This window comes from Telmatherina bonti (genome assembly GCF_933228915.1).
Source record: "Telmatherina bonti genome assembly, chromosome: 15".
Lineage (NCBI taxonomy): Eukaryota > Metazoa > Chordata > Actinopteri > Atheriniformes > Telmatherinidae > Telmatherina > Telmatherina bonti.
The window spans coordinates 13,858,874-13,886,855 of record NC_136613.1 but is presented as its reverse complement, the minus strand read 5'-3'; the positions used below and the strand labels follow the sequence as shown (position 1 = coordinate 13,886,855).

General features: G+C 40.7%; 1 protein-coding gene across 1 annotated transcript in view; it reads left to right on the top strand.

Moving 5' to 3' along the window:
- Positions 1 to 17,112, top strand: part of dachd (dachshund d) — a 91,943-nt gene extending 74,831 nt beyond the window's left edge. The window contains exons 7-11 of the mRNA XM_079253742.1: positions 9,144 to 9,289; positions 10,755 to 10,902; positions 11,584 to 11,727; positions 12,657 to 12,725; positions 16,653 to 17,112. Of these exons, the coding sequence (XP_079109868.1) occupies positions 9,144 to 9,289; positions 10,755 to 10,902; positions 11,584 to 11,727; positions 12,657 to 12,725; positions 16,653 to 16,690 (545 nt within the window). The 3' untranslated portion in view covers positions 16,691 to 17,112. The remainder of the gene's footprint in view (positions 1 to 9,143; positions 9,290 to 10,754; positions 10,903 to 11,583; positions 11,728 to 12,656; positions 12,726 to 16,652) is intronic.
- The last annotated feature ends 10,870 nt before the right edge of the window (positions 17,113 to 27,982 follow it).

Below are 27,982 nucleotides of genomic sequence, written 5' to 3'. Positions count from 1 at the left end.
TCTCACCAGAAAATCTGACGAACACACACACGAGCCCTCCTGGTGCAGTTGGACATTTCCTTTACGCTGAGCTAAAAGGCCTGAAAAATGCCAGTCGGAGACAAGTTCAGTCTGTAAACTGATTCTGTAAACCATATTTTAAAAGCGGATGAATCATTGGTAATATGATATTTGCACTTCCAGGGGTAAATGTTTTATATATACTGTACACAACAGGAGATGCACTCGTAATGTCCTCCGAAGCACAAATGGAAGGCTGTGGTGTATTATGTCACCGAAAGGTGCATCTTTTCATACCTTGCTATCATCGGCGCAAATTACTGATGCATCTCGCACCCATGTTTGTCCGCAATGGACGAAACTCATTTGCCACGCCTCTTTCATCGTCGGGGGAGCTGAACGTAGATAGCCAGTTGAGGCTCTTAGTGCTCTTGGACTGCAGTCCCAGCGTACGGTTTGAATGATGAAGTGGAGCAGGTACCTGCATCACTTTCAATTACCATACTGCTGCTTTGAGCGTAGACCTGTGGATGCTGATGGGCTCATGCAGAGAGGAGGGATATAGTTTGAAAAAAAAAAAAAAAGATGAAAAAGACAAAAAAGTGATTTCTAGCCTTTGTAGTCTTTGTTCTGTTCCTTCTTTGCATATGCATTTGTGATGATAAAAAGGCAGGTGGGGAACTTTAGGTCAGGCAAAAGTTTCAAGCCCGAGTTTTCTGCTCTTTTTTTTTTTTTTTTTGCGATGTAAATATTTCACTGACATTGATGGTATCTCCGTACAGTATCATTAAAAGTTCGATGTTGAGCGTAAGCTCCTTCTCTTCATCTTTTTTGACTTTAATGCTTGGTGTTTTGTTCAGTCCTCCCGATGTCCTTGGCATTGCGAGCTTCAAACACATGCTGACTACCTGACTTTCCCTAAGTCAGGAGGCAAGATCATTAGCCATCACAACCCTGAAATGTGACTTGGCAGACAATAATGCTTTATGATCAAACAACTTGTCAGTGCGTCCTGTTGAAATGAAAGAGTGCAAAAAAATAATTCAATAGAGGATCAATCAAATTCCCCCAGCCCATGTGAGAGAGACTGCTGATGGTGCAGAGAGGGGCTATTCCTCGAGGACATGGGAGTTCATTTGGATATTTGTTCTCCCCCTCATGAATGTTCCATTGCGTGACACCATCTCCTGCTAATCACATTTCACTGAAAAGGGGGGATGCTTTTAGGGACGTTGAAAAGAGAGAGGTTCTTTTTAATCTTTGAAATGCCTCAAAAGTGACAGAATGCTTTCTCCTGCCAAGACGTGAGCCTCGGATGGGGAGATAAATATGCTGTGGTCAGCTAAGTGTATCTAGTGAGCAGAGAGGCAAATTTAATAATGCATTATCATTCACTGGCGAAGGTGAAATCTCCCTGTCCATCAGAGGGCTGAGGCCTGTTTCATGTTACCCTTCACTGCAAATGAACAAGTGCTTTACTCAGCCATACCAGAGATGCACAGTAGGCACCGGTGCTTCACTATATGTGCTGCTCTGGACTGTCAGGAAAACAGGTCTGCAATCAAAGCAATCATCTCTCTGTCTTGACTGGAGACATTAATGATCACAATCCTGTATCCTGATAAAACTGTTTGGTCCAATCACCTTGTCTTTTTTTTTTTTTTTCCTCCCTGAGAACACAAGTCACGTTTTACATATCTGAGCATCTGCTATTATGCAGATTGTGGGAACATATTTACCTGAATGCCCTTGGACAACAGCATTTAACAATTATGAAGATTATGTACAATGCGGCGAATTTGCGATTCAAAACGATTCCTACTCTTGCAGCTTGCAACTGTTGCAGACAGATAAGGTTGACCCTGAGTGCGTATTTCTGTATTTTTTGGAGACATTCTGCTGGGTTGTTTGTATAATTTAATATTTACATGTAAACAGTAATTAAGTGATGCTGCCGACATGCCAGGGCCAGGCTCTGCCAAGGTAAACACCAGCCCGAGTAGTTTGCCACAGTCCATCATGTTTACAGACTTGCAGAGCCGAGTGCTGTTTGCGTTCTCTTCCTTTGGCAAAGCCCATAAAACACGACCAATTGGATGCCGAGTGTTGAACACAGTCGCTCTTATCGTCTGGCAGTCTGCTGGCTGACTTGAGGACATTGTGAGTCAAACCTTTAAATTTTCACTCTGCGATAATTACACTGCTATACTTGAGCTTTTATATCCTTTCACTGAGAAAGTAAATCATTCCTAATAAAGAGAGGAAGAATAGGGGGCGGAGGGAAAAGTGCTTGAGGACTAATTCTCCTCACTCCCTCCCTCTCTACTCTCTATTCTGCTTTTTGAAAGCCTTTCTCTGAGTATTGCAGTCACCTTGACTTTGCAGCTGCAGCCTCATAGTCTGTTGCTTATCCTGCCTAACCCCAGCCTGTCAATTAGGTCTTTAAAAATTAATCTCTTTAACTGGAAATACCATGCCGGCTTTCTTCCGTCTGTAAATGAAGTGTTATTAATTCACACCGCGCAAAGCCACTGTTATGAATAATGTTATCAAAACAGATTTCCACACGTTTAACACGTCTCTCCTATTTAAACCCCTTAAGTATTTTTATGACTGTGAAAACAGGACTACGTTCTAATGGATTTGCATCAGTTTTTTTTTTTCGTTTTTTTTTTGAGCTTCTACACCAGCCAGCCATGGAGCAAGTGCTCCTAAGCCAGGCCTTTTAAAGTTTACGTTTCCCCATTTCCTCCTTTGTTCTTTCATCTTCGTTTAAAAGCAGCTCAGTATATCCAGTCTGGATTAGCGCCAGCCTTCGTCGACATTCGTTGAACCAGCAACAGAACGGCGAAGCCTCTCCCAGTAGGATTGCAATGCCAGGCAATGACACCAATGTGTCTGCCTGCTGCTCCCCCCCCTTCCCCACTTCTCTCCCCTCCCAAACCCAGAGAAGCTCTGATCTAGCAGCAGGCTATCTGGCCAACCACACCAAGCTTATACTTGTTCCATTAAAACCTGGTGATTATGGAGGATTTCCTCTCTGTTTGTTTGTTTGAATGCTTAATTATCAATATGTAATTGGCATGTGTATTGTGATGTCGGTGCATATTCGGTGGCATATTTAGCTGGAATGCACTTTGCTATCGTGTGGAAACAGGACTCCCCAGTCACTGTCTAAGTTAAGCTGCATGAGAAGTTGCTCTAATGAATTAATAAACGCTAAACAAAGGGGAACTAAACAAAGAGAGAGACATAAATGGCTTGATGATTAGTGGGTCAGACAGATTAGTGGGGTGTACAGTACAAATGATCCCCCTCTGAAATGGGAATGATTCAAGCAAAATGCCCAATCAATAGTTGAGGCCAATTTAATCTCTGGGATTCTTCTGCCAATAAATGGACCTGGACAGCGGAGGTCAATATGCAAAGACAATCTGAGCATCTTCAAAGTGCCTCACAATAATGTCCTTCTCTAAGTATTATCTTCTTGACAGTTTGGGCTCATAGTCAATGGGAGAATTACGGAAATCCATTCAAGCCTGCCATTTTCTCCCCTGCTCCACATGTTTATTTCGCTCCTCTCAAGTCCACTTTACCTTCCTGATCTTACTTTAATCTAAGGTCATGTATTCATCTCTCTCACCTGAACTGGCTCGCTTGTCTCCACCTCGTTCCGTTCTAACTGGGTTTGTCACTCCACAAACTGGCCTTTTTTTTTTTTTTTTTGTCCACACTCCCGATATCTTTAAGAGCTCATTTGAAGGTGCGCGCTCGCAGAAACAAAAGTCCTGCATGCTTTTATGCAGTCATCACAGTCAGCCAAGCCTGTAATCCTCAGAGGTCCGATAATGACATAGCCCCTGCATTTATTACATGGAGGAGAGGAGAGAGGGAAAACGCTGACTTTGAACAAATGAACACTCTGACCTTTATGCAATAAATATGACATGGGCCGCATAAAAAGACAAGATATCTTCCTCCTGAATGGAAGTCAACACCGATTTCGCTCCCTTGCCTCTTGCTCTATCTGTTTCTCCTTTTCTCTCTCACATGCTGTGTTTTTTATTTTCCCTTCTCCCTCTTTTACCAAGTTGGCTGTTAAAGAAATGATCAAATGTGCCCTGGCTGTTTTTAATTAAAGCACAGTATTGCAATCAATGCAACTAATCTGTAAGTACAAATAAAAGTTCTTGCTTTTCTGTGCTGCTGCTTTTGCAGACAATCTGATAGCCTTGAGGTATTCTTAGATTTAGGCTTCGCCAATTAAACCATTATTTACTTTTAGTTGTGCGATCAAAAAAACTGTAACTGAGAGGATTAACCTTCCGTCGTGCGATCCCTGTTGAGGTTTGTGATTGTCTCCTTTTGTCACCTCAGACCGCCTCTCTGACAGTAAAGGATTTATGGTTATTTCCTCCATGCAGCCTGTCCATCTGTGGCTCTATCTTCATATGGCCTTGAGAATACGATTCAATTTATTAAGGCAAAGCAATGGACTCATTACTTTAAAAAAGGAGGCAAGCGAGTGAGTGAGAGAAAAGGGGGAGAAGTGACACACTGAATTGGTTATTAATGGAAAGGCACAGCCAAAGGGCAGTTGAAATTTAATGATATCCTACAAGAAAATATGAGGGTGTCACTCTTCAAAAAGTCATGCTAAATGTCAACATTTTAAGGTCCCAGTGCTAATTTTATGCCTGTGCACAGTAATGTTTTGGAGAGCATTTAGGAAACACGGCCCAGTGGCCAGCCTGATTATCCCACTCACCTTCTCTCCTCTCTCCAAATGGGTTTGTGCAGCAAGCGATTTCATCTCTAAGTGAAGGGAACATTAGGGAGGGGAGAAAGAGAGAGCGATAGAGGAAAACACGCGGTTTGATTTTCATGCTGTGATAAGAGAGTGGGAGCCAAATGTTACCTGTTAATCTAGCCCAAACCGACCGGGGCTCTTGACTTTGTCCCTCAGCAGGGATGGGGCAAACACTCATTTTCCTCTCTCCGTGATGAAAAGGAAATTAGCTTAAACGTGATGAGGGCACATTAGTGCATGTGCCGTGCATGTGTGTAATGGATGTGTATATGATTTGAGACTCTTTGTTTGCATGCAAGTGAGTGCATGTGTGTTGTAATTTTCTGCCTAATATTACACACATATGTACAGCATATGCAAGTGCTGGTAATTGTAAAGGAATCTGTTCAGAAGATTTTGCAGCTTTCTTCCTATAAATCTTGACCCGACAATATTACATTAAAACCCACTATGTTTTTGATACTATATTTTGATATGCATTTATGCTTATAAACATGCTGTTGTGATTGCAGTTGGAGAAAAATACAAGGAAATCATTAAAATATATTAAATCATATAAAACTTCCTTACAGCAGTTCATTGCCTGAACGGCCCTTCAGAGAGCAGACATCATCTGCAAGATCAGCGAACTTCATGTTTTTTTCAAGCGCTCGAATTGCATGCAACTACTTTTTCTCCCCCTTTCTGCCCGGCTCTGCATTACTGCATTTGTACCGGAAGACAAGATTTTCCAAATCAAGTGCTTTAAGTGCAGGTGGAATAATGCTGTGTCGGCTGCTAATGGCTGTCCAAGAGGTCATAACTGCTCCATTTGTATGAGGTTGGTTTCTCCGCAGCCCTGGCAGGTCAAATCAAATGTAACTGTGCAGCGAAAAGCAGCGCTTTGCTTTGTGTTGGCTCTGCTGACAACCTCTAGGTTTAGCATTCACTTCTCCTGCTGGGAGGAACACAGGTTTGCAAGGACAAAGGCTTCACCTGTCAATATATCACACTGACTGGCCAGCCAAATGTACCTCTGCTCTCCTTCCTTCTTTCCCCTCTTTCCCCATATCGCTCTTCCTCTTTGTCAGTCCTTCACTCCGTGTACAGCCGTTCCATTCCAGCCTGCTCCACCTCAGATGATGCTTCTCCTATCTGTTCATCCGTCTTGCGTCTTCAACCATCTATTCCTCATTCCTGGCATCCTACTCGCCCTCTTTCTTGCTCTCTTTCTCTGTGTATCTTCCTCTTCTCCAGCTCTCCCTGCCTCCGTGTGAGTACTCAGCTGAAATGTCCTGAGGGAGCCAGTTTCAAACACAGGAACCAGAAACATATGGCACATTTTCAACTCCCAAGGTCAATTACAGCTATTTATCCAGAGATTGCAGCTAAATTTCCCAAGGTTTCTTCTAGATTTACCACAGATTGCAATGTGTGTCTGTCACATTTTAAATCAGGCCACTTTTTCCTCTGCTTCTCTTCACTCCCTGTGACTTTCCATCAAATATTTCAAAGGCTTTCAAGTAGGTTTTGGACATGTTTTATCTCTGGTTATCATGTGCCCCATCTTTTTTTTTTTTTTTTTTGCTTCAGCTTCGCAAAGACCGAGTGCTGCTTGCAACACAAATCTAATAACATGTAAATTGGAGATAAGCCCAGATCCCTCCAAGTGATATTTTTTACATTCATAGTTTGTCAAGTCAATTCCTGGGCCCCTGTTTTAGCAGCACAACACATGAGGAGTGAGAAAATTAACTGGATAGGTGATTCATCATTGCTAGCACACTGTCAAGGACTCCCTCTGCAGCTATTGAGAGTAGGGTGGAGGAGGACAGAGAGAAGAGGGGGAGGCGGTGGTGGGGGGGGTTGTTTTAAATTATGGCATTTCATTCAGAATGCATTGTATTTACAGCGTCCCATTTTTATTTGTGGCTCCTATTATCCACCGAAACAGTTGTGCATGAAATGTTATTTGTGACAGGGGTGACCTGCGAGTGTTTTTCCTCCCAGTATTTCAAAGTCGGGCCCTTAACTGTACCTTTACCGTACGGTAAGCACTAGAGGCTGTCACAGCTGCTGCTGGCAGCTTTGCTAGTGCAGAAATATCACCTGGAAACAGAGTACTCCATTCCACCGGCCCCCATCACTCCAACGCCTGTCGCTGTAATTAAGTTGAAGTCAATGATTCTGGAGCGATGGTGAGAAATAAACATGCAAACACATGCCAGCGTTTGCAGCCAGGCGCAGGGAGAAAGAGGGGCGGGGGGGGGCAGCAATAACATTAGAAGCACAGAAACTAAAGATTTAGATTGTGTTCCATAGGAATTTACATTTAACTCCATTAAACCCATTTGATTGCATTGATGGAATTAGCCTCATATTAACTTCGGGTTTCTTTTGCGTCTCCAAATGCCGATGTTTACGCGTCGCTCCTGGTGGAAATGTTATCTGACAAGAGGTGTTGCACGGTAGTTTGAGTGTGTCGAACAAAACACGCTGTTTGCTTTTCCCAGAGCATGACAGGTTGTTTCCCCCGCAACAAAGCCATCAAATATTCTCTGTGATCCAACATTGTGTTAGAAGGGGAGGCCTGCTGAGTGGGAAGCCGGAGTTTGTTAAAGCAATGATTTATGATTAATGCCAACACTAAATAAGGGACAAAGTGCCTACAGTACAAATCAATTACAAAGCTACAACAGCAGACCTTTCCCCGAGGTCTACTAACGTCTCTAGTTGTTATGGTGATTTTATTGGAGGTGGGTGATGCATGCATATAATGCATGCAATACATCTATATCAACCTGAGCTGGAGCCAGCTGTAATGCTTTTGATCTTTGATTAGTTATTTTATTGAGATAAAATGGGACTTTCATGTTGTGCCACTGTTTAAGGAGAGTGCTTTTTATATCTCCACCCAGACGCCCACCCTCAAAATGCAGACAGGACTGCACCAAACAAAATGAATTACCACAGGAGTGGCTTCTTAAAAGTAGGCAATTCATTATTTTTATGAAGTCAAATTATAAACAAATTTTAATCCATTAGGCAACCATCCATTCTAATTAATCAACAGGAGTGAACTTCATCTGAAAAAGGAGAAAGGTTGTTTACTCTCTCCACGGACCAGCGGTGCATATTTCACCATCTCCCCCCATTCAGAGAGAGAGAGAGAGGGGAAAAAAAAAAAAAAACCTGCGATCTCCAAATTACAAACCTAAACTGTGAATCCTAACACTCGACTTTTGGCGCCGGGATGTTTCCAGGGCATTTGCAGATGCTTGAAATAATCTCCAATGTTTTTGCTCAATCTGCTCTGAGGATGGGTGAAATAAATACTTTAAACTAATTAATGTAAGACCAGCTGTTCCCAGCACTTGGCTGGCGTTGGTGAATATTGATGGGAGGGAGAGGCAGGGGCTGTTCAGCTCTGCTTGCTGTTTGTACAAGATTCAGCCTGCCACATAAACAGATATGAATAGTAGATGAGAGCGGAGAAATGCGGCGCTCCATCCAACCAGGGTTCCACATTACAAATAAAACTTTTCATGGAATTTACAGCTAAACAGCTGATGGTGCAGACTTCCTGTGGAGATCTTTTTCTTTTTTTTTTTTTTTTTTTTTTTTTTTGTTTGAAATGGATGTGTTTAATAAAATGCCTTTCTTCAAGATGGTAGCGCTTATGAAATTCTTGGCCTGATAAAAGCTCATCGGACAAAAACATGTGTCAGATCTGATGGGGCAACAAACGGCGGTGTCTGACATACTGTTTTAGTTTAAGCAGGCTGTACATGTGTCTGCCGGTTTGCCTCCTGCTTTCTCTCCCTCCCTCTTCTGCTCCTCTTCCCTCCTCTGAGGCCCAGCAGAGAGGCTGGACAGCAGATGGCAGGGCCTTACCCTTCTGCCGGTGATGAATGGAGGATGATGTCATCTTAGGTTTGACAGGCACCCGGGCGTGCATGCACAAAGGAAGCCCGAGCCTCTGGGGTCAACTACCGGCCTGCTCCTGATTTTGGAGTCCACATGACATCTTTTAAATAGGGATAGGTGGATTTATGTTCCAGTTGATATTGTTTAACCCCCTCATGCACGGGCCTTGAGAAGAAACAATATGATGGAATCTCAGTGGGACGTGTCAGTCTAATATTTTTCTGAGAGGTGGGGAGAGGGGGGGGGATTAGCCTCTGGAGATCAATACAAACCCAGTCACTGCTACTGGTCAGCTTGTGTCAGCTTTAATATGTGCCACCATGGCCCACTCCCCCCCCCAAAAAAAACTACTCGTCTGTTTTCCAAGTTAAACACATTGTGTGTTTTCTGGATCTTTAATCAGTTTAACTTGTCTGTTTCTTTGCAGAAGACAACCCGATGTGCACCCCAACAGCAAGAGACAGCTACGAGCGGTTGTCACTGGCCGGGCAGGCTCTGCCTCCTGGTTTCCCCTCGCCATTTCTCTTCCCAGATGGCTTGTCATCGATAGAGACTCTTCTCACCAACATACAGGTATCGTCCGCTAACGTGAGTTTATACCACTGCACCTTGTTGTCAGTTTGTATTATTTCGCAGTGCGACTTCCCGCTCACGTAGCCAGATGTTTAAAGTCGTCTGAAAACATCTTTGCAGGCCAAATTTGGGAAATTAGAGGCTTGTTTGACCAATAAGTTTAAATCTTTAGTTAAGAACAGGTCAGGATCAGTAAAAAAGCTCTGTATTTCTCATGGTTGGAACGACGACAAGGCTTAGCAGGCAGGTTCTCCTACACATTAAATGTCTCTTTAAATCTAAACTTTTTGTCCTATTTTTGCCAGTCAGGAAATTAAACATAGTTTCTCCACAGTTTCATCCCTTTCATGCCCAACTACGAGTTGCTGTCTGGTCTGAGTCTTTATAAGAGCACATATTTAGTGGGGGGGGGGAAGAGGAATGCCATTAAAATCCTCCCCCAGTTTTACTTAACATGCATGCAGGGACCACAGATACACTCAGTCTGTAACAACACCCATCTACTCAGAGTGCTATTTAGGCTTCAGCTCAAATCCCCTCAATCAGAAAGATGAATGTATTTGCCTTCTGTCTGTGTGTAATGATGTGTGCACCCTGCTGCCCTTCTCATTGCACTTGTACCACTGGCATCAGAGTCCTGCTTCTCCTTTTGGCTCGGCGTGGTAATTAGAGAGCCACAAGAAAAGCCGTCGCAAGCTCCCAACACTCCTCTGAGTCATCTTTGATAATGATCTTCGACTTGAATATTTATATACGAATCAACAAAATGAAACCAAGCGGAAAATTAAGATAAAGCAACTTAGAATAAATTGGGGTTAGAAGAATCAACAATTAGTAAGCTATAGTCCAGTGCATTTGATGTAATTGCATGTGGATGGGGAAGAATTCGGATGAAAATGGCTGAATTACTGTATAGCGTTCACATGAGAATGTTGGACTGAACGGATGTAATGTAGCTGATATGTGGTGAGATAGTTGGCATCAGTGGTGCTGAGCACCTGTGTATAGAAAGCAGACTTGTTCCAGTTATCAGTGGTGTGAAACTTGAGGTTTTTGAAAGAACTTGAAGGATCTGGCCGTTGTTTCTTGTTACGTGCACCCCAAGTCTGCCAACACAGCTTCAACCAAAAGGGGTCAGACACACTCATCGCTCTTATATCATCTCAACGATCATCGCATCAACAGGGGAAATGCTTTACTAGATCTTGTGGAAGTTGTGGTGCAGCAACCTGCACAGAAAATAAGCTCAGTTCACTGAAAAAGAATCGTGTCGCAGCTGCCAGATTGTGGTACAACACACAGATTGTGTGCTCTTTCAATGCAGTTCAGCATCATGTCATTTCAAAGCTTTTTAATAGCCCGCATCACTCCAGCTTGCTCCTTGTTCCCCCTTTTTATTTGTACATTATAAATATATGTATATATGTATGTATGTATCCCTGTGTGGGTGTGTGTGTGTGTGTAGGGCCTGCTTAAAGTGGCAATTGACAATGCGCGGGCTCAGGAGAAGCAGGTGCAGCTGGAGAAGACGGAGCTGAAGATGGAGCTGTTCAGAGAGAGGGAGCTCAGGGAGACTCTGGAGAAGCAGCTCGCCATGGAGCAGAAGAACAGAGGTACTACCTGATGACTGCTTGGCACTGCATCCTTCCTGTCAGCTATGTGTGTGTGTGTGAGTGTGTGTGTGTGTTTTAGGTGGGCAGGCATGCGTGTAAGTGTGTGCCGTGTACTCACATTCAGACTTCACAGGCCTGTGCTCATGTAGATGCGATAGCTCCTGAATGTACTTACACAGTTCTCCATGTATGTTTAATGTTTCTGATTGAGACAGACACAAGCTACCGTGTTCGCCTTTGGTTGCGCATAAAAACTGATAGCTCTGGATTGGCTGTTCCCACTCTGTTAACATAATTGGAAATACACATCCTATACAAACTCACCCTCAGTCTCATGTAAAATGCATCAGAGTCACGCTAACTGTATCGTTTATGTTTAATGAGAGAAATTCATGAAAAATATCCCAATAAAATTTTCAATTAGCTTTAATTTCCCCCCAGCAGTTTCCCAAGTCACAGTCACTATTTGCCCAGATTTTCGCTTTTAGATCTTTATATATGATGAAATATTTAGCTTTAATTGATTTCCACTTTTCTATAATGGCGTACTTGGTTTTAAAAAATGGTTATTAGCATTTGCTCCCAGAATATGGTTATAATGAGGTTTCAGTTTTAAGAATAAGGCTCCTCTAATTCGCCCCAGAGCTCATTTACTGTCACTTTGGTCTTCCCCTGTCTTAGCAATCATCCAGAAGCGCCTGAAGAAGGAGAAAAAGGCCAAGAGGAAACTTCAAGAAGCTCTGGAGTACGAATCCAAAAGGAGAGAGCAGGCGGAGCAGACGCTGAAGCAGCCGTCGCCCTCCGACAGCATGCGTTCACTTAATGGTCAGACACAGCAACTGCCCGTCACAGCACTTAGTGTCAACTCTAATGGTGCAAATATGCAAAGGACAAATATACAATAGAAAATATCAACCAAGAAGAATTTTTATCACCATTTTATATGCAATCTGTGTCTGGTCTGCCTAAAATGCCACAACAGACATCATAAAATGTTTTGTTTTCACTAACTTGTCATCAATACCCATTTGGGGCGTCTGTGCAATTTCAAAAAGTTGGAACTAAACTGAGTGACGTCCATGTCTGACACAAATAACATCACAATTAGCTATTTTTCAGTTGATTCATCACCTGATTAGGCTCTGATATACACAGAAAAGACTAAAATCTTCATCATTCATATGCATTTGCTCCCCTTTTTACTTTTCTGAGGAAGTGAAACTAAACACAGCAGACAAATCAAGTCCCTAATATTAGCTGACGACGTGCATTGAAACATGAATGCAACCAGTAATGCAGAGCTGTGTTATACACAGGCCATGATATAGCCCCACTTTTTACTGCCTCTTTCATCCTCGGTTCATTGGTCTGCCACCAGCAGCATGCAGCCGAGAGTTATTAGATCAATTACAAAATATGACTGTTCATTTCAAATGTAGGAGTGATTTTCCTTTGAACTTGTTAAAACATTTAACTACCTTTTCACAGCTTTATGAGAGCAAACACTTCCATTTAGGGTCTCAGTTTGATGAGTTATTATTCCAAAAAAACTTGAAATAAAAGATTTAAGTGTCTCTTTTACTTTATCGCTGATGATCATCGCAGCGAGAGGATTTGTCCGGCTCGGTTACGTTCAGCACATACGTAGCTACCGGGCTCAGCTTCTTGTTTGGGATGAACGATGCTGTGAAAGCAGCACGGTGATGGGTGGATGTCAGGCATGTTTAACGCTGGCGATCCCTCTCCTTTTGCAGACTCTCTGACCCCTGAGATGGAGAGTGACCGCAGCAGTGGAAGAACAGATGCTGAAAGGACAATACAAGGTACAGGAGCTCAGATGAGACAATAAATCTCTCCCTTTTTCTGGCTCTCACTTTTGCTCTCTTTTTTTTTCCCTGTCCCCCACCCTACCTCCTCCTACACCTCCCTACTCACACACACACACACACACATGCAGCTTCAGTTTATGAACATTAGTGCTTCTGTGCCTGCTGTTCAGACATACACCACCATCTGGGCCACAGCACTAGGTCAAGATCATTGGTTTTCTGTCGGAATAATATTATTCTTTTGCTTGACTTTTACTGGTTGCAGTGCTTTAAGGAGACAGGTCTTTGTCAGAATACACACCCATAACACTGGGCAGAGCAGGGAAGCAGCTTAACTAAAAAGACTAAAGTAAAAAAAAAAAAATTAAAAAAAAAGTTGATTATTTATAGCTCAGGAAGCATTAATGAGTCATAAAACCACAAAAAAAAGCAGCGCAATCCCTCCTTTGATAGTAATAATCGGGGCAAATCAATCCATTTTATGAATAAGCCTTGTACATTTTTAATGGTTTGTTTGTTTGTTAGCCTTGGGGGTGCAGTTTTGTGTTTGGGGAAGGGCGCTATAGTGATAACCTCTGCAGACAGTCTGCTATCTGTGTTTACCCAGATACAAGACACCTTGCAGAGGTTGAATATCCTCATTATTACTCGAACGTCTTGCTTTAATACGCCTCAGCTGCGTCTGCTCAGAACCGCCCTTATCAGTGGGAGAGGTCCCAATTTATCTGGGAAAATGCTGCATGTAATTTGCTGTGAAAAGTGGAAAATATTCATCCTTGCGTGCAAGAATAAGTGAGGTCCCTTTAACTCTTTAATGTGCGATTAGTCTACTTGAACTGGTATTTTGTGAAAGGGCAAAAATAAGGGAAAAAAAAAAAACGTACCAAGAGAAACGATGAGTCCTCTTTAATTAAATGTCATTCAGTCACTGCGGGGATCTCAAACAGTTTGATGTCCAAAAAAAGGAAATCCATATGTCATCATTTAAATACAAAGATAACACGCAGATACAGAGTAATTATAACCCCCTATTTCATACCAAATTAGTATATTTAGCCACTTCTGTACTTTTCTGAAGAGCCGGCTCTTTGTAGTGTGATTCTATTTAATTGAATGTGTTAAAACTTCACACTTACTGTACAACAACTGCAGCTACTGTCCTGCTTTAAAGGTTGAGTTGAGCTTTTTCTTAAAAAATGAAATCCCTGCATTTTGCAGCTTCTTGTTCACTCTGATCACTGCCTCAAAGAGTGGAATGAAACCGAATAACAGGCTGCACTTTTTGTGTTTTGTTCAATTAGAGAAGCATTTGTCTGCCACCCATGTCTCCCCTACTCTGCTCTGCAAGCCTCGCTGTATAATTAACCTCAAATGGCAAAAAATGATGTTGATAAATTACACAAGCAGAAGGGGGGAAAAAACAAGCCTATCACCCGCATGAAAGCTGAGAGAAACGTGTGGGTGCATTCTCGACTCCAAACTCAGGGAGGCGAGTGAAGGGAGAGAGAGAGGGGGGGGGGGGGAGAAAAAAAAATAATGAGGGCATAATTTTAGAGAACTAATTATTTCTATTTGTCTTTTGTCACACTTCTCTAATTCTGCGATATTAACACAGTCTGTGTTTATTAATTGCTTTTACAGTGTTTTGAATCAGGTCCAAGAGGGAACGTGGCTCTTTTCACAGGCAGGCGAGCTACTGGGACTGTACCTCGCCAGTACTGCCTGGCAACGGTGCACGTGTGAATATCTTCCCCCCAGTATCTTTGCTGGTTCCCTGCCGCTTCCCACTCGATGTGTTCGGCAAGTTTACACGACCCTGTGCGCCGAGATAAAGTTCTTTGTTGCAAGATTAAACATCAAAACAGTTAAAGTGAAATTAAAATTAAATGAATGAATGTCACTGAAGCAAAAAAGACTGTAATTAATGGATCCCTTAATTGTCTTCATAAAATATTTGCATGGGCATAATTTGCATAATTTACATGTATTAATTAATCTTTCAAAGGAATTTTATGCTGAGAGAAGCCAAAAATTCCCTTTGTTTTATTTAGCATCTAATGAAATATTTATTCTCTTTAATGAACTTTTCATCTTGATTTTAATATAAAAATACTGAAGTTTTAACATATTTTAATGAGAGCCTTCCATAAAACACAGTGTGAGGACGTCACCGTTTTTTTTTTTTTCCCTAGTTCTGTATGTAAAGCAGATGTTTCAACATTTGCGCTCATATTGCGCACACTGATTGCTGTTTGAGTCAGTGAGACCTGCTTATCAACCACCCCCCCCCTCCCCCACCCCACCTCCCTTTCTCTGTGATTTGATCTATTAGAGGTCGAACGCAGGAATATTTAACAACCTCTCGACAATGCATTAAATGTCATCATTCATCAAATAATCAAATCGTCTTTGTTTTCATTAACACCCCCTATAAATTGCCCCAACTGTGAAGCAGGAATGCATGGAGTCGAGATGCAAGGTGATGCTTCATGTTTCATCCCTTTCCTGTCACAAAAAGAGGAGGGGGCGTGCAATGCGTGCGCGTGAAGTTTGCGCGTCCCGGCTCACTTTTCGCAGCATTCTCCGCTCCCTTCTCCGGCGCTCCGCTCTTCGTGCCGCAGCATTCATGCTGTAATGACTTTTACACAGAACTCGTGGTTGTTGCTTGAATAAAGGCAGGCAGAGTGCAATGCCTTTGAGACCTACGGCAGTGCTGGGTAATTAGCCTGTGTGTTTGTACACACCATCCCCCCCCCCACCACCTTTCCTCAATCCCTTCCTCCCTCTCCCCAAACACATTGTACACACATTCAAGCACACACAACAAGCTTTTGTTGTCTCCTCTGTCTGTGCATAATACACAAAACACAGCCTGAAAGGTTAAGCAGGACCAAGTGATCAAATATTTATTATTATGTAGGATAGATCAGAAATTGAGCAAAGCTTTAATTCCAACTGATAGATAAAGAAAGAAAAGGCAGATTCTTAATAATAGATAACTTGATGCTCAAATGACTCCCAGCTGCAGAATATGTACTTCAAGACATTGAAACCAAGTGCGCCCTCCGGTAGTCAAGCACTGCCTCTGATGTCCCGCTCCGCCTGCGTCATGTCCGACAACCTGCGTCGCTAAATGTCTTTGTGTGGGTTTCTCTTTAACATTGAATAATTCAGGCGCTGCCACAGAGAGGTGCGCTTCTTAAAGACATTACTGTAGCATTCGCCGGCAGAGGAAACCGGTGGAGGTAATAAACGTCTAACAGGCTCCTGAGCTGCGCCTAACAGATGCTTTTACCAGCTCAGCGTCGGAGCAGCGCTGCTCGCTCAGGCGAACACTTCCAGACAAGAGCGTTGAGCTGGCAGTGGACAAAGCTCGTTAGGTTGGAGGTGTCAGGAGAAAGCGTAGCAGAGGAATGCCTGCCATTTTCAATAAACACCGTTTCCATGCAGGATGTGTCACTTCACAGAGCACTTTACATCTTGAATGTGGTATTATGCTCAAACACGAAGATAAGTAGAGATGTTTTAAACATGTGTGGCCTGTGATGCCTTTAGAGCTGCTTCTCTACATTGTGAACCGCGTTGATGATAACGTGAAGGTAACAGTGTAATTATTATGTGCAGGATAGGATCTCAGACGCATACTTAAAGCTACTTTGAATTTTCACATATTTTTTGGAAGTAATAAAGTTAATTACTCTGCATGATATTTAATCACATTTGTCATGGCAGCTAACTTTTATCTTATCCTCAAATCAGCTCATAAATTCATAGCAACGCCGCTGCAATCCAAAGACTAGAGGGCAACATTTCAAAGTTACGTTTCATCAACAATCACATCCTGAATAGTGCATTTGGATCAGCAAGATGTTAGCTTTTGGCTAATCTTTGGCTCGTGTGTGTGTTTGTCCTCTGTTACAGATGGAAGACTCTTCCTGAAAACTACAGTGATGTACTGATAATCCCCACGAGGAGCAGAAGGAGAGAAAGAATTCGTTTAAGAAGAAAAACAAAGAAAAAGACAGACAAGAAAACCCAAGAAGATTCGAAGGAGCCCTTTTCCAGGCCCATTTAGTTGTGGAGAGATATCAAGCTGCTTGGAGGTGGAAATGCTGTGTTCACCCAAATGCTGGAGGAGGTTTGAGTCTGAATGTAGAATAATAAAAAAAAAAAAGAAAAAGAAAAGTCTTTTTTCATCAAGGCCAACGTGAAATAGTTTGATAAGGCAGGTTTCTGATGTGACAGGTTGGCCGACGTGAAGGATAAACGTATTTACTGAGCACAGTCAAAAAAGGAAAAAAAAAAAAAAAATGTACCCGTGGTACATTGTTGGTAATAACTCATAAATTCACAGCACTGAAGATTTTTATACTGTATCTCAGCCAGCGAGAAAGCTTCGAAATAGAAATTCGACTGAAGTTTTGTTTTGTATTTCAAATTGAATTTTAAGAAGCTAAATATGACGTGTGGAGATGAACCTTGTCGGGGGGTGGGGTGGGGGGGTAGGGGAAGGGGAAGGGGGAAAATGTGAGTCTTTCCACGTGTTCATCCAAAAGAGAAGATGGATGTTTGATCTTCATGTTTTCTAAATTAGATGACAATACAATCAAGTTTCCTTTTTACCATCGTTGTACATACAAGATCTGATGATAATGATAGGGAAAGTCACGCTACCGACCCCGAGCGGACTGATAAGGTATGTGTATATAACGTTAAGAGGTATTGTGTATGCAGTAGAGCTATTAGGCAAACAATACCACCATTTATATAAACCTCCAGTTTGGTTTTCGTTCTATCTCTGAGCCATCATTCTTTCCTATAGCTGCCATTTTGGTGAGAAAGCATGCAGGCATGTAAATGTTTGTCCTGGAATTATGATATTTAATAAAATCCTATATTGTGCTGAACAAATACAAGGGTTGACACACTCAAGCCCAGATGATTTTGAAACCATAATTAACAAGCATTTCACTTTCAAAAATGAAGACTTTTGCTGTTGATAGTACTGTAATATTTGTAACAGAGGTAATATTTCTTGGAATTTACTGTACATTTGTGTCACGAGACACACTCAGAAATCAGCACTTCTCAATGCTTTTTTTCCCCTTCTTTTTTTTTTTTTTTTTCTTCAAAGTGTCTGGTCTAATATCATGACATGCCAGCTTGAGAAACAATCAAGTCAAGATGCAAACTTTGAAAAACTGAGTACTTTCAAATCATTGTTCAAATCCCTGTTTAACCTACACAAATACACAACTTTGTTTTGAGAGTGTTTTATGATAATCCTGGTGAGAAAAAAATGACTTCTTTCCTTAAAGACTTTTGAATTGTGGTGCTGAAACACCTGTGTATATTCTCTAGTCATGAGCTGATGTCAGTCGTTTTAACTGCAAAACAATTTTGACCTTATGTGCTACAATCAAGAAGACGAGGAGGAGGAGGAGGAGGGAGAGTGTCCCATGTTCACAATGTGTTTGTTCCTTTTGTTCTCAATGGAGTGTCTAGGTCTGTTGTCACTGATAACTTATATAGCTTCTCGAATCATCTCTTCATTGTACTTCAAATTCAAATAAAGTTAACATGTTGATGATAAACTCACGTGAGTTGAATGTGTTGCCTGAGCTCGCTTTGACGTAGAGGAACTCAGACGTGACTGCTGTAACATTCCAGATGCAGACTTAAGACCACTAATGCAGAAACGTGTGGTAGCCTAACGCTAGAGACAGAAGTCCTCGGGCGGCAGCTGCTTTCTTCCTCTATCGCTGTGTTTTTGGTGATTTTTGAGACATTTATAATAAGCCCTCACTCTTTTAAACTTTTTCTATATGTAATCTATGGCCAAAAAAAGATTGCAGGCATACTGTGCTGTAGTAATAAAGAATGACCATATTGTTCTTTTGCTTTGTGTAGGAGTAAAAAAAAAAAAAAAAAAAAAAAGATGAGTTGCATAATCAAAAGGTAATATCCTTGTTTTGTTTTTTTGTTTTTTTTTCCTAAGAGCTGTGTGTGCGCGCTTTGAGTTGCATTTTTTTACATGCATAGGCTAATCCTAGATCAAATATGTAAATGAGGGTGTGACCAAGCTCACTGTAAATAAATTGTTTTTCATGTGTACTTCTACTTGTACAGCCCTAATTCTTAAAGGTTAAGTGTGGCTAGTTTGGCTTTTTAATTAGCCAAATTCAAGTGTTGCTTTCACAAATAAGTATTTTACTGAAGTCAAATCACAAATGCATCCATATGAAAGTGTTCTCATAGCTTAAAACAAGCTATTAATAAATACTTATATGGAGCCGCACCAACAGAAGGGTGCCATGTTACATCGCCATCTTTGAATAAGGTAGCCTAAAGTGGACAAACCTGTTAGCCATACACATTTTGGCTATTAATCCCCGTGTGTTGGGGGGAACAAGCAAAGACAGTTGTGGATAATTAAAATAGTTGTTTTCCACACTCTTTGGCCCGCAAAATGGTGGAAAAAATAGCCAAGAAAAGACAAAAAAATAACTGGATGAAAACAAGAGTCTACATCAGTGTGGCTTTTACCAGACGAAAACAATATGTAAGGGAGAGAGACTTTAAGACTGACGTGGAGGTTGCAGCTTTCTGCTGGACAGGTAAGTTAATTCAATTCAACAGTAAAATTTAATTAGGTATAATGTTTGAAACAAGGCATGGTAGTCCAGCAACTACTTTATCCTCCCATTTAAGTTGAATAATTTATTGTCACTTGCTATATAAAGCGGCAGTGACGGCTAATTTGTTTGTTAGGTTCTAGTGGAAAAGCTAATTTTCAACAGTCTTCAGTTACTGTTACTCTTCACAGAAGTCGTAGTTGTAGCTACATTATCGAAGAGTTTTTCTCATTTTCCGTAATTTGTTGCAGCTCATTTGTCAAGGCGACTGGGGATCAATTGATGTTGTACCTCTAGTCAAATGATTTCATACAATGATATTAGCTATTAGCACTAGCTTAGTATCAAGCTAATGGAGGCTAATCTTGTAACTTATCAAACAGACAACAATACAGAATTATGTGTCTTTCAATACCTCATCACCTGACAGAAGACTCTTGCTACTTGTGCAAAATGTACAAAACGTTGACTTTTTACACTGGTGACTCTCCTGGCTTCGGTAGCGGTAATAACATGCTTAAACTGTGGGGTGCTAAAGAGCACCATTCGGTTGTTTGCATTCAGTTAGCGCACCACTAGATGGGGGTCATTCTCACACACTGGGGCTTTATTATATAAACTAAACACATCTTTAACCAGCTGCAGACACTAAGGACTGATGCATCAGGATGTGCATTCAAACAGCACTCGAGCTGTTGTTTTAGTCCCACATTGTTCTCGTCACGTCAAACATTGCTTTAATGATAAGTTGCATGAACTTTTCTAGAGTGACACGATGTGTATTTCTCCAGAAACACAACAGATGTCCACAGGGATCACTCCTGAGCAGGTACAGCTCTTAAAACATGTGCAGAAATATGAAATTGACATTGGAAAACAAATTTCTCCTGTAAGCAATTCTGAGTGAAATGTGTTGACACAGCATGCCTGGCCCATTCCCATTTTGCATGCTTTTTAAAGCATGGCCATAACACAGCCACAGAGATGAATAATTGACTGATTGCTGCATAATTCAGTACTGTTTTGTAAAAATTCAAGGCCTGAAATATTTCAGCTTTTCTTCTTTTTATTAAAAATGAGGTTAAAGTTTCAATCAACCTTGAAAGAACAATATGACACACAATGGGCAATCAATCATGAGACCGTGCCTCTTACTGAGTTCTGCCTCGCGCCGGCTGTCGCGGCTCTGCTCGAAAACTTCAGCTCTTGCTCTGGAGCGAAAGAAACTCCAACATCACATCCACTTCATCCATTTAATAACTCGATGGCTTCTTTTTTGCAGCGGTGAACGATTCACTCTGCTCACCTCCAATGAGCCTGTGAGAAGTGGGCTGTTCACAGCTATTACTCACATATTCTGTTTATTTCTCTATTTGATGCTTTTTTCTGCACTGGCATGTGAGAAAAGAGGCCCTGAAGCTACATGTTTCATATCACTGCACATTTTGTAATAAATTCAATTCAGTACAAATATGACCATGAGGCACGAAGACTTTAAATACCAAATGTGCATTATAGATGTGTTGTTGCGTTGCACTTCCTGCGCTCTAGTGTGGAATGCACGTTGCTGATTGCATATTCAAAAACATTAGAAGCTATGTCAGCTGTGTGTTTTATTTACTTGGCTTCATGTGGAGATGTGCTGTTACAGACATCATCCAGATGAGATTATTCTGCATGATCCTGCATCCTTTCGCTTCACCTAACGTCGCACTGCACAATTTGTTGTTCTTTTGTGCTTGCTTGACCGGCCGAAGGAATATGTTCTCTAAAACTGCTGAGATTTTTTTTTTTCACCAAAAGCAAAAACGTAGTTTTACAACAGACAAGGGAAGTTGTATTCCTGCTTCAGCATTATGTCAGCTGCACTGTTAATCCCAGCTGAGCTAATTCCTGGCTCATCGTTACAGCCAGGAGATGACCATTTAGTGAAAGCAGCACTATTGCGTGTCTCTTGATAGCTCAGTGGTGCCCTGAGTCTGCGGAGACATTAGGAAGGTTCAGGCTGATTGTCTGAAAGATAGGACTAATGTCACCTAATCAGATCGACCATTACGTATTAGCAAAACTACAAAACAGTTTTATCTGACAAGGGCCAGGCTACATTACCTAAATTAACATTTTGCAAGCATGAACATGGAAGACCACAGAGGCGAGAGGAGGGCTACAGGACTACGGCCTGCGCTTAGACATTTGGCAGTAATTATTAATTTATGATTGTCTCTGGTCTTAATGAAAATGAAAGCCAGGAGAGAGAACAGGGAGGGATAATGTGGCGTGAAATTGAGTTTCATTTGTACAGGGGCCACCTTTTAACTCTGCTCTTCTTAGGCGGAAATGGAGCCGAGCGCTTCCTTGTCGCTCTCTAGAGAATGTATTTTAGTGTTTCCTTCTTTTTTTTCTCTCTTTCACGCTTTCTCCCCTTTCAGTCTTTCAGTCAAAGCTTGTTCATATCCTCTCATCCTTTTGTGATATTTGTGGCCAACATGCCCTTTAACATCTCCATTACTATCATAAGGCCTTTTCAAAATGACACCAGGCTCTTTGATGTCTGATAGCTATGTCAACAAGTTTCTTGAATGGAAATGTCTCCACACAGCTTTTCTTTTAATGTCAACAAGGCGACCGAGAAAGGCCTCAGACCAGTTCGGCAAGAGAGGGACTGAAAAAGACTCAGTTTGATTTATACAAGATTTTGTGGGGAGCTTTATCCACTCTATAAAATGTAAGGCAGCATTAACTTCCAACATCAGATTTTTGTTTTTAACCCTGGTCTTGTTCAGCCCTGTGAAGGACGACATGCCTATTTAAAGCATAAAGCCTACTTCTGCTGTACTGAAGTGATAATGGTTTAACAGCTGGAATCTTGGAGGTGATAAAGGACTTTGCACAAATGAATGCATGCATGAAAGGAATGAGATGGTCTGGAATTCCAGCCAAACATCCAGTAAATGTCATCAGAAAGAAGGAAAGCCATTATTTATCACTGTCCTCTTCTTTTATTCTTTTTTTCACTTTTGATGACACCATCGCACTTCTTTTGCAGGGAATATGGACAATGTTAAACACACTAAAATAAAACTCACATCCTTGTTATGTTTTACAGTCTCAGTGCAGTCAGATTTGTTGTTTTGCTTTAACCATTTACCAGCCGAATTTCTCAGTGATTAGATAGAATTTTGGCCATTTTACTTATTGTCTATCAAATGTCATTTCATCTATTTGTCATTCTTATTAATATTGGCAAATGAAAAGAAAAAATGCTAAGAAACATTTTTTCTCTTGCTTTTTTCTTAGTGTGAACTTCAAAAGGTTAAAGGCACTGAAAGACTGTTGAAATGGTCCAGTTGTGACATATCTGATGTATGTTCTGGCATCAGTTCTTTTGGCATGTAAATAATTTGGTACATGTAGATTTATGAAATACCATATTAAACTTCATATTTAGCCACCAATGGCCAATGGATTCTGAGCTGAATTTGGATAAGACAGTACCCTGCTTCGGTTTCAACACCCAAACTCAAGCAAGTCTGTAACTATTAATCCTGAAGCCTCATTTATACTGAAGTGACGCTTTGCTTGAAGACTAATGGATTTCGGTAATTATAAGAAGTAATCATTTTGGCCTACCTGAGCTGTCTTGCACTACATGTCATTAATATGCCGATCTGAGCTAGAGGTGTTAAACCATCTTTTACTGCAAAAACATTAATAATAACAATGCTATTGCATATCAATGGAAATGCTGCTGTCTGAAAAAATGAGTTGTTATTTTTTTATTTTAATGTATTGTGTCCTAGGCAGTTGGTTGGAGTTCAGTAATATTTTAAAGTAATAAAACAAAAACTATCTGCACCCATTGTTTTGATGAACAAGTTGAGATCACATCATGGTGTTTCCTCATAATGTTTTTCAACTGTCACCTTTAATATCACAACACACCCCTTATCTGGCCAAGCCACCAAACACATTTCGTTCATATTAATTTTTGATTTTTCAAATTAACAACATGCCTAGGCTACATACTTCTTGTCCTTGCCGCTCAAAGCGCTTCACATTACAAGCTTCAATTATCCATTCATATACAAGACTTATTGTTCTTTACAGTAAATACAATCTTCTGTATATGCCTACCACTTCAAGACATCAAGGACATTTATGGGTTCTACGTCTTGGTTGAAAAAATTGACATATTTTGTCTGAATAACCAGGTAATTAGATCCTATACTTTGTATTAATGGATTATGAATGATTTATTATGGATCTTAACACTCTGGCTTATCAAGTTTTCTAACAAATGGTACAATGAGTTGGTGACTAATTTTCTTTCAAAGTTTCTATCAAACCTTTTTTCCTGTTTTTGTAAACACTAATGGAAAGTGCTGACCAATCAGAGTACACTGTGTTTTTCAGAGCATCTCAACTCCATCCTTATGCGGGAGCTTGTAAAGTTTAATTTAATGCAGAGATTTAGCTTTAGTCATTGTTTTTGTATGAAAATTCTTTTCAGAGCAGTGAATGAACCAAAACACTGACGTCGCACAGTGAGAAACCTAAACGACAAATGAAAGCTTTGTGTCTCCATGAGCTAGACAACAGCTCTGTGTGGGTTCATTACTAAAAGCCAGTAGTATTGCCAGTAACCATGTCATCCACTGTTAATGGAAAAATTGATTACATGCCTTGGAGTGGTTCCTCCTATTCATACCAAGGAATAAGAAGATTTTAAACAATACAATGCAAGGAAAATACCATTAATTTAATTGCCTGTCAACTCAGCAAACATAAGTAAAAGGAGTTAAATAATTAAAGATACATTCCAATATCAGTCACTGCTCTTACAATAGTTCTGTTGTCATTTTTTAAATGAATTAGAACCACAAAGCTTACTTTAGCATTTTAAGCAGCCAATTTATGTCCTGATCTATCAAAACAACATCAGACATTGGAGATGCTTCACATTTGTAGTGGCGTCTGAAAGGTTTAGCAAAAATCGCTCACAGCCGGCGTATCCAAATCACCAGGGTTGGTTATATTAAGCCAATTACATTTTTACAATTGTGAGCGAGAGATGGTTAATTTAGTTTGACCTGAGTGCTCCCGACACTCCCCCAGATAGCAGATGGATGAGACGAGTGACCACAGGCATGAGGGAGTGTGTGTCTGAGTGTGTGTGAGCCCACTGGATTAGTCTTCATTTGGTGCCTCTGTCATAAGGGAGGGGAAGACTGAGAGCTGAATGGTGGAGCAAAGAAAACACACAGGGTCAGAGGAACACACACAAACACAAACACACGCTATTAGCCTCCCCCCCAGCTCATCAACTTTATTTTGCAATCTTCCCTCAGAACCATTAGAATACCCTGAAGAAATGACTTTCCAATTAAAGGGGATCTAAAGAAGAAGGGGTTTTCTTTTTTTCCCATCTCCAGCTCCTGGAGTTCTTTATTCCAATAATTTAAATTGGAATTGATTTTTCAATTTACTCACTGACTGTTATGGACACACATCGTAGGGCCAAATAGAGCTGTGTGTTCTTAGAATATTTGTCGTGACACAGTGCAACACGCAAATTTTCCCAGGATGGCTAAATAGTCATGTGTTCCCTCAATCGTGCTGGACAACCAGAATGAGGTCTGGTGTGATGATGGAACCTGGCATTTAGGTGTTGATTTATGTAAAGCAGAAGTGTTGCCAGAGGGTTTTTTACGGGACATGTAGGTGAGAACTGAACGTTTGACTTAAGAACAGAGGTTGTTCAAAATGAACCTTCATATTCAGGTTAGATGAAAATAACATTACATGACTGCATTGATCATATCAACCATTCAAAGTTCTCTAACTTGAATCCCAATTCATCTGTACATCTGATTAGATATCTTTTGGTTGACACAAAGGAGGATAATATATATATATGTATATATATATATATATATATATATATATATATATATATATATATATGTATATATATATACATATATATATATATATATATATATATATATATATATATATATATATATATATATATACATATATATATATATTCTTTTTTTTTTTTTGGTGTTTCAGTTTCAGTAGCTGTTATTTGAAGCAGAAGCAGCAATGACAGTCGGCTTAGGAAAGGAAAGCAGATGAAAAATAACACTCAACTCATAAACCTAGTACACCTTCATGAAAAAAAAATTGATCTGACTTGGGGGGGCTTGTGCCTCAGTAGAGCCCCTTGACTAACAACACTGCTGATCAAAAGATTATTCAGAATTCCCTCTAACAGGTAAAAGGGAAAAAAAAAAACGTGTTTAAAAGCTCTGCACTTTAGGCAGACTAATAGGTTTAATGTTTTTAGGATTCCCTGTAGTCAAAGCCTCCACACAGACCAAACTTCAGTATTATGCATAATTTCCCACAAGCCTCAGGAGCAGGAGGTTACAGTAGTTTATCCCAGACAAGCAGCCTGAGCCTCCCATATTTAGGTTTGACAAACTATGCCAATGAAGACGGCGAGAAACAGCAGCTCCAGCAGCGTTCTAATGAGCATTTATTGTACCTCGACTACAGCGAGCGCTTTGCAGAGTCTGCTTTAAAGCCAACCGGATTCTACTCGAGCTGTTTTACAGATGCGTCTAGAAATCCTAGGCCGTTCTTCTGTGGACGAATGGTTCTGTCTTTTGCTCCTGACAGCTGCACGGGCTTGTTGTTCGCTCTCTCCTGAGTTGTTTTAATAAAGTTGTGCTGCAGGACTAGTGAGAGAAGATTAATGGACGCACAGGAAGTGTGGCAGTTGTGAGAGGATGCAGGACAGAGCGGGCCAGCAGCCATCTGTTCCCTCTCCTTTACAGCTCTCTTAATGGAGAAGCAAACCAAACAACATGGATCTGAGCCCTGCAGACACACACATGCACACAAGCATGCGCACACACGTCTAGTGCACACAGATAAACACCAAAACATCACTTCATATGACAGAGATGAGAGCTAGGCTTTTGTCATTGTATTCCCTCTTGTTGGATGTGTGTGTGTGTGTGTGTGTGTGTGTGTGTGTGTGTGTGTGTGTGTGTGTGTGTGTGTGTGTGTGTGTGTGTGCGCTGGCGGGAGTTTATGTGAGTGTGTTATTTTTTTTTTTCTACCTTTCAGGGAAATAAAGTTGGGTGTGAGCCACGGCTGTGAGATTTAGATGAAAGACACAGCCTGGATGGAACGTGATTAAGAGATATGTTCTTGATGCAAAACAGGACTTGGCATTTGCTGAGACAAAACCTAATCAAATTAAAGCACAACACGGCCATTGTTGTGGAGTGTGTTCTCTGCTTGTGTCACATTTGAAATGAAACAGTGTAAAATAGATATGAGCTCGTGTCTGCGCAGCATCACCACCACAGTGGTTTTATTCAGATTTACACACAGGCACTGACTAATGATGGTTGTGCCCAATGATGCCTAAAGCACTTTATAGAGCTGTCTGGGTTATAAAAGATGTTTACTGTGATGGAGCTGAATGGCTCACTGAAAGAGTATTATTGTTTACAAGTTATTGTTTCAGATTAATTCACTCAGCACAATTGTTAAATCCTCCATCCGATGGGAACGCTGACCTGCGATTCAATCTTCACAAGTAAGAAGTCGGCTGTCTGGTGGTTGTTCGGATGGAAAATGCTGCCACAAATACAGAAATAAAAGACAATGTTTTTACAAAAGCATTTTCACTGAATAAAAAAACACAAGAGCTAAACAGAAAAGAGGATTTATTATATACTGGAAATAAATCATCAAAGGAGATGATTTTCTGAAGCGTCTTTGTGTTTCCTGTGTTTTGTTGTTTATTTATGTGTCTTTGTTCCTAAAACAGTGTTATTTGTTTTTTGTGATTATTTTGTTGGTGTAATTTTCAGTTATATTTTTGGAAATGTTTGTGGGTTTTTTTTTTGTATTTTACAGTTGTGTTTTAGTTTTCATTGTGTTTTCTGAAATGTTGTGTTTGCATTTTTGCAGGTGTGAATTCTGAGATGGTATTTGGTTTAATGATTAATTGGTTTAGACTAAAATGAGATTTTTTTTTCTCAGACTTGCGTTAGCTTGTCGTCATGTTTTCTAAAATTTTGGAGCGTTTCCTGTCTTACCTGTGTATTTTTCAGTGTTGCTATGTTTTTTTTTAAACCCTTTGCTTTTAGTTCTGTTTAGTTCAAGCTTTACAATACTGTTGTGTTTTCTGTAGATATTCTATGCGGTTATGTGAAACGCTATCAGTTTTATTAGGGACTTTTTTTTTGTGTTATAGATCAGCCACGTTTTTCATTTGTGGTTGTGGTTTTGTTTTGTTTATTTTTTTGGTTGTTTTTATTTCAGTGCTGTGATTTTGATTTTATGGTTATGTTTTTTGTTTTGCACTTCTGGGACACAAAAACTCAGTCTTCTCTGTAGCTTAGTGCTTGTGCTTATATACGTTTTCAAGCATAGAGTCCAACTGGTTCCCATTTTGTTTGTTTTGAACAAACAGACTATGTCACGTTAAATGACAACATGCGTCGTCTCCCTCTTTCTCTTAGTGAGGACATCTGTACGACATGATGAAGTTTCCTCTCAGAGTATCAATCCTGTAATTGAGCTCAGGCA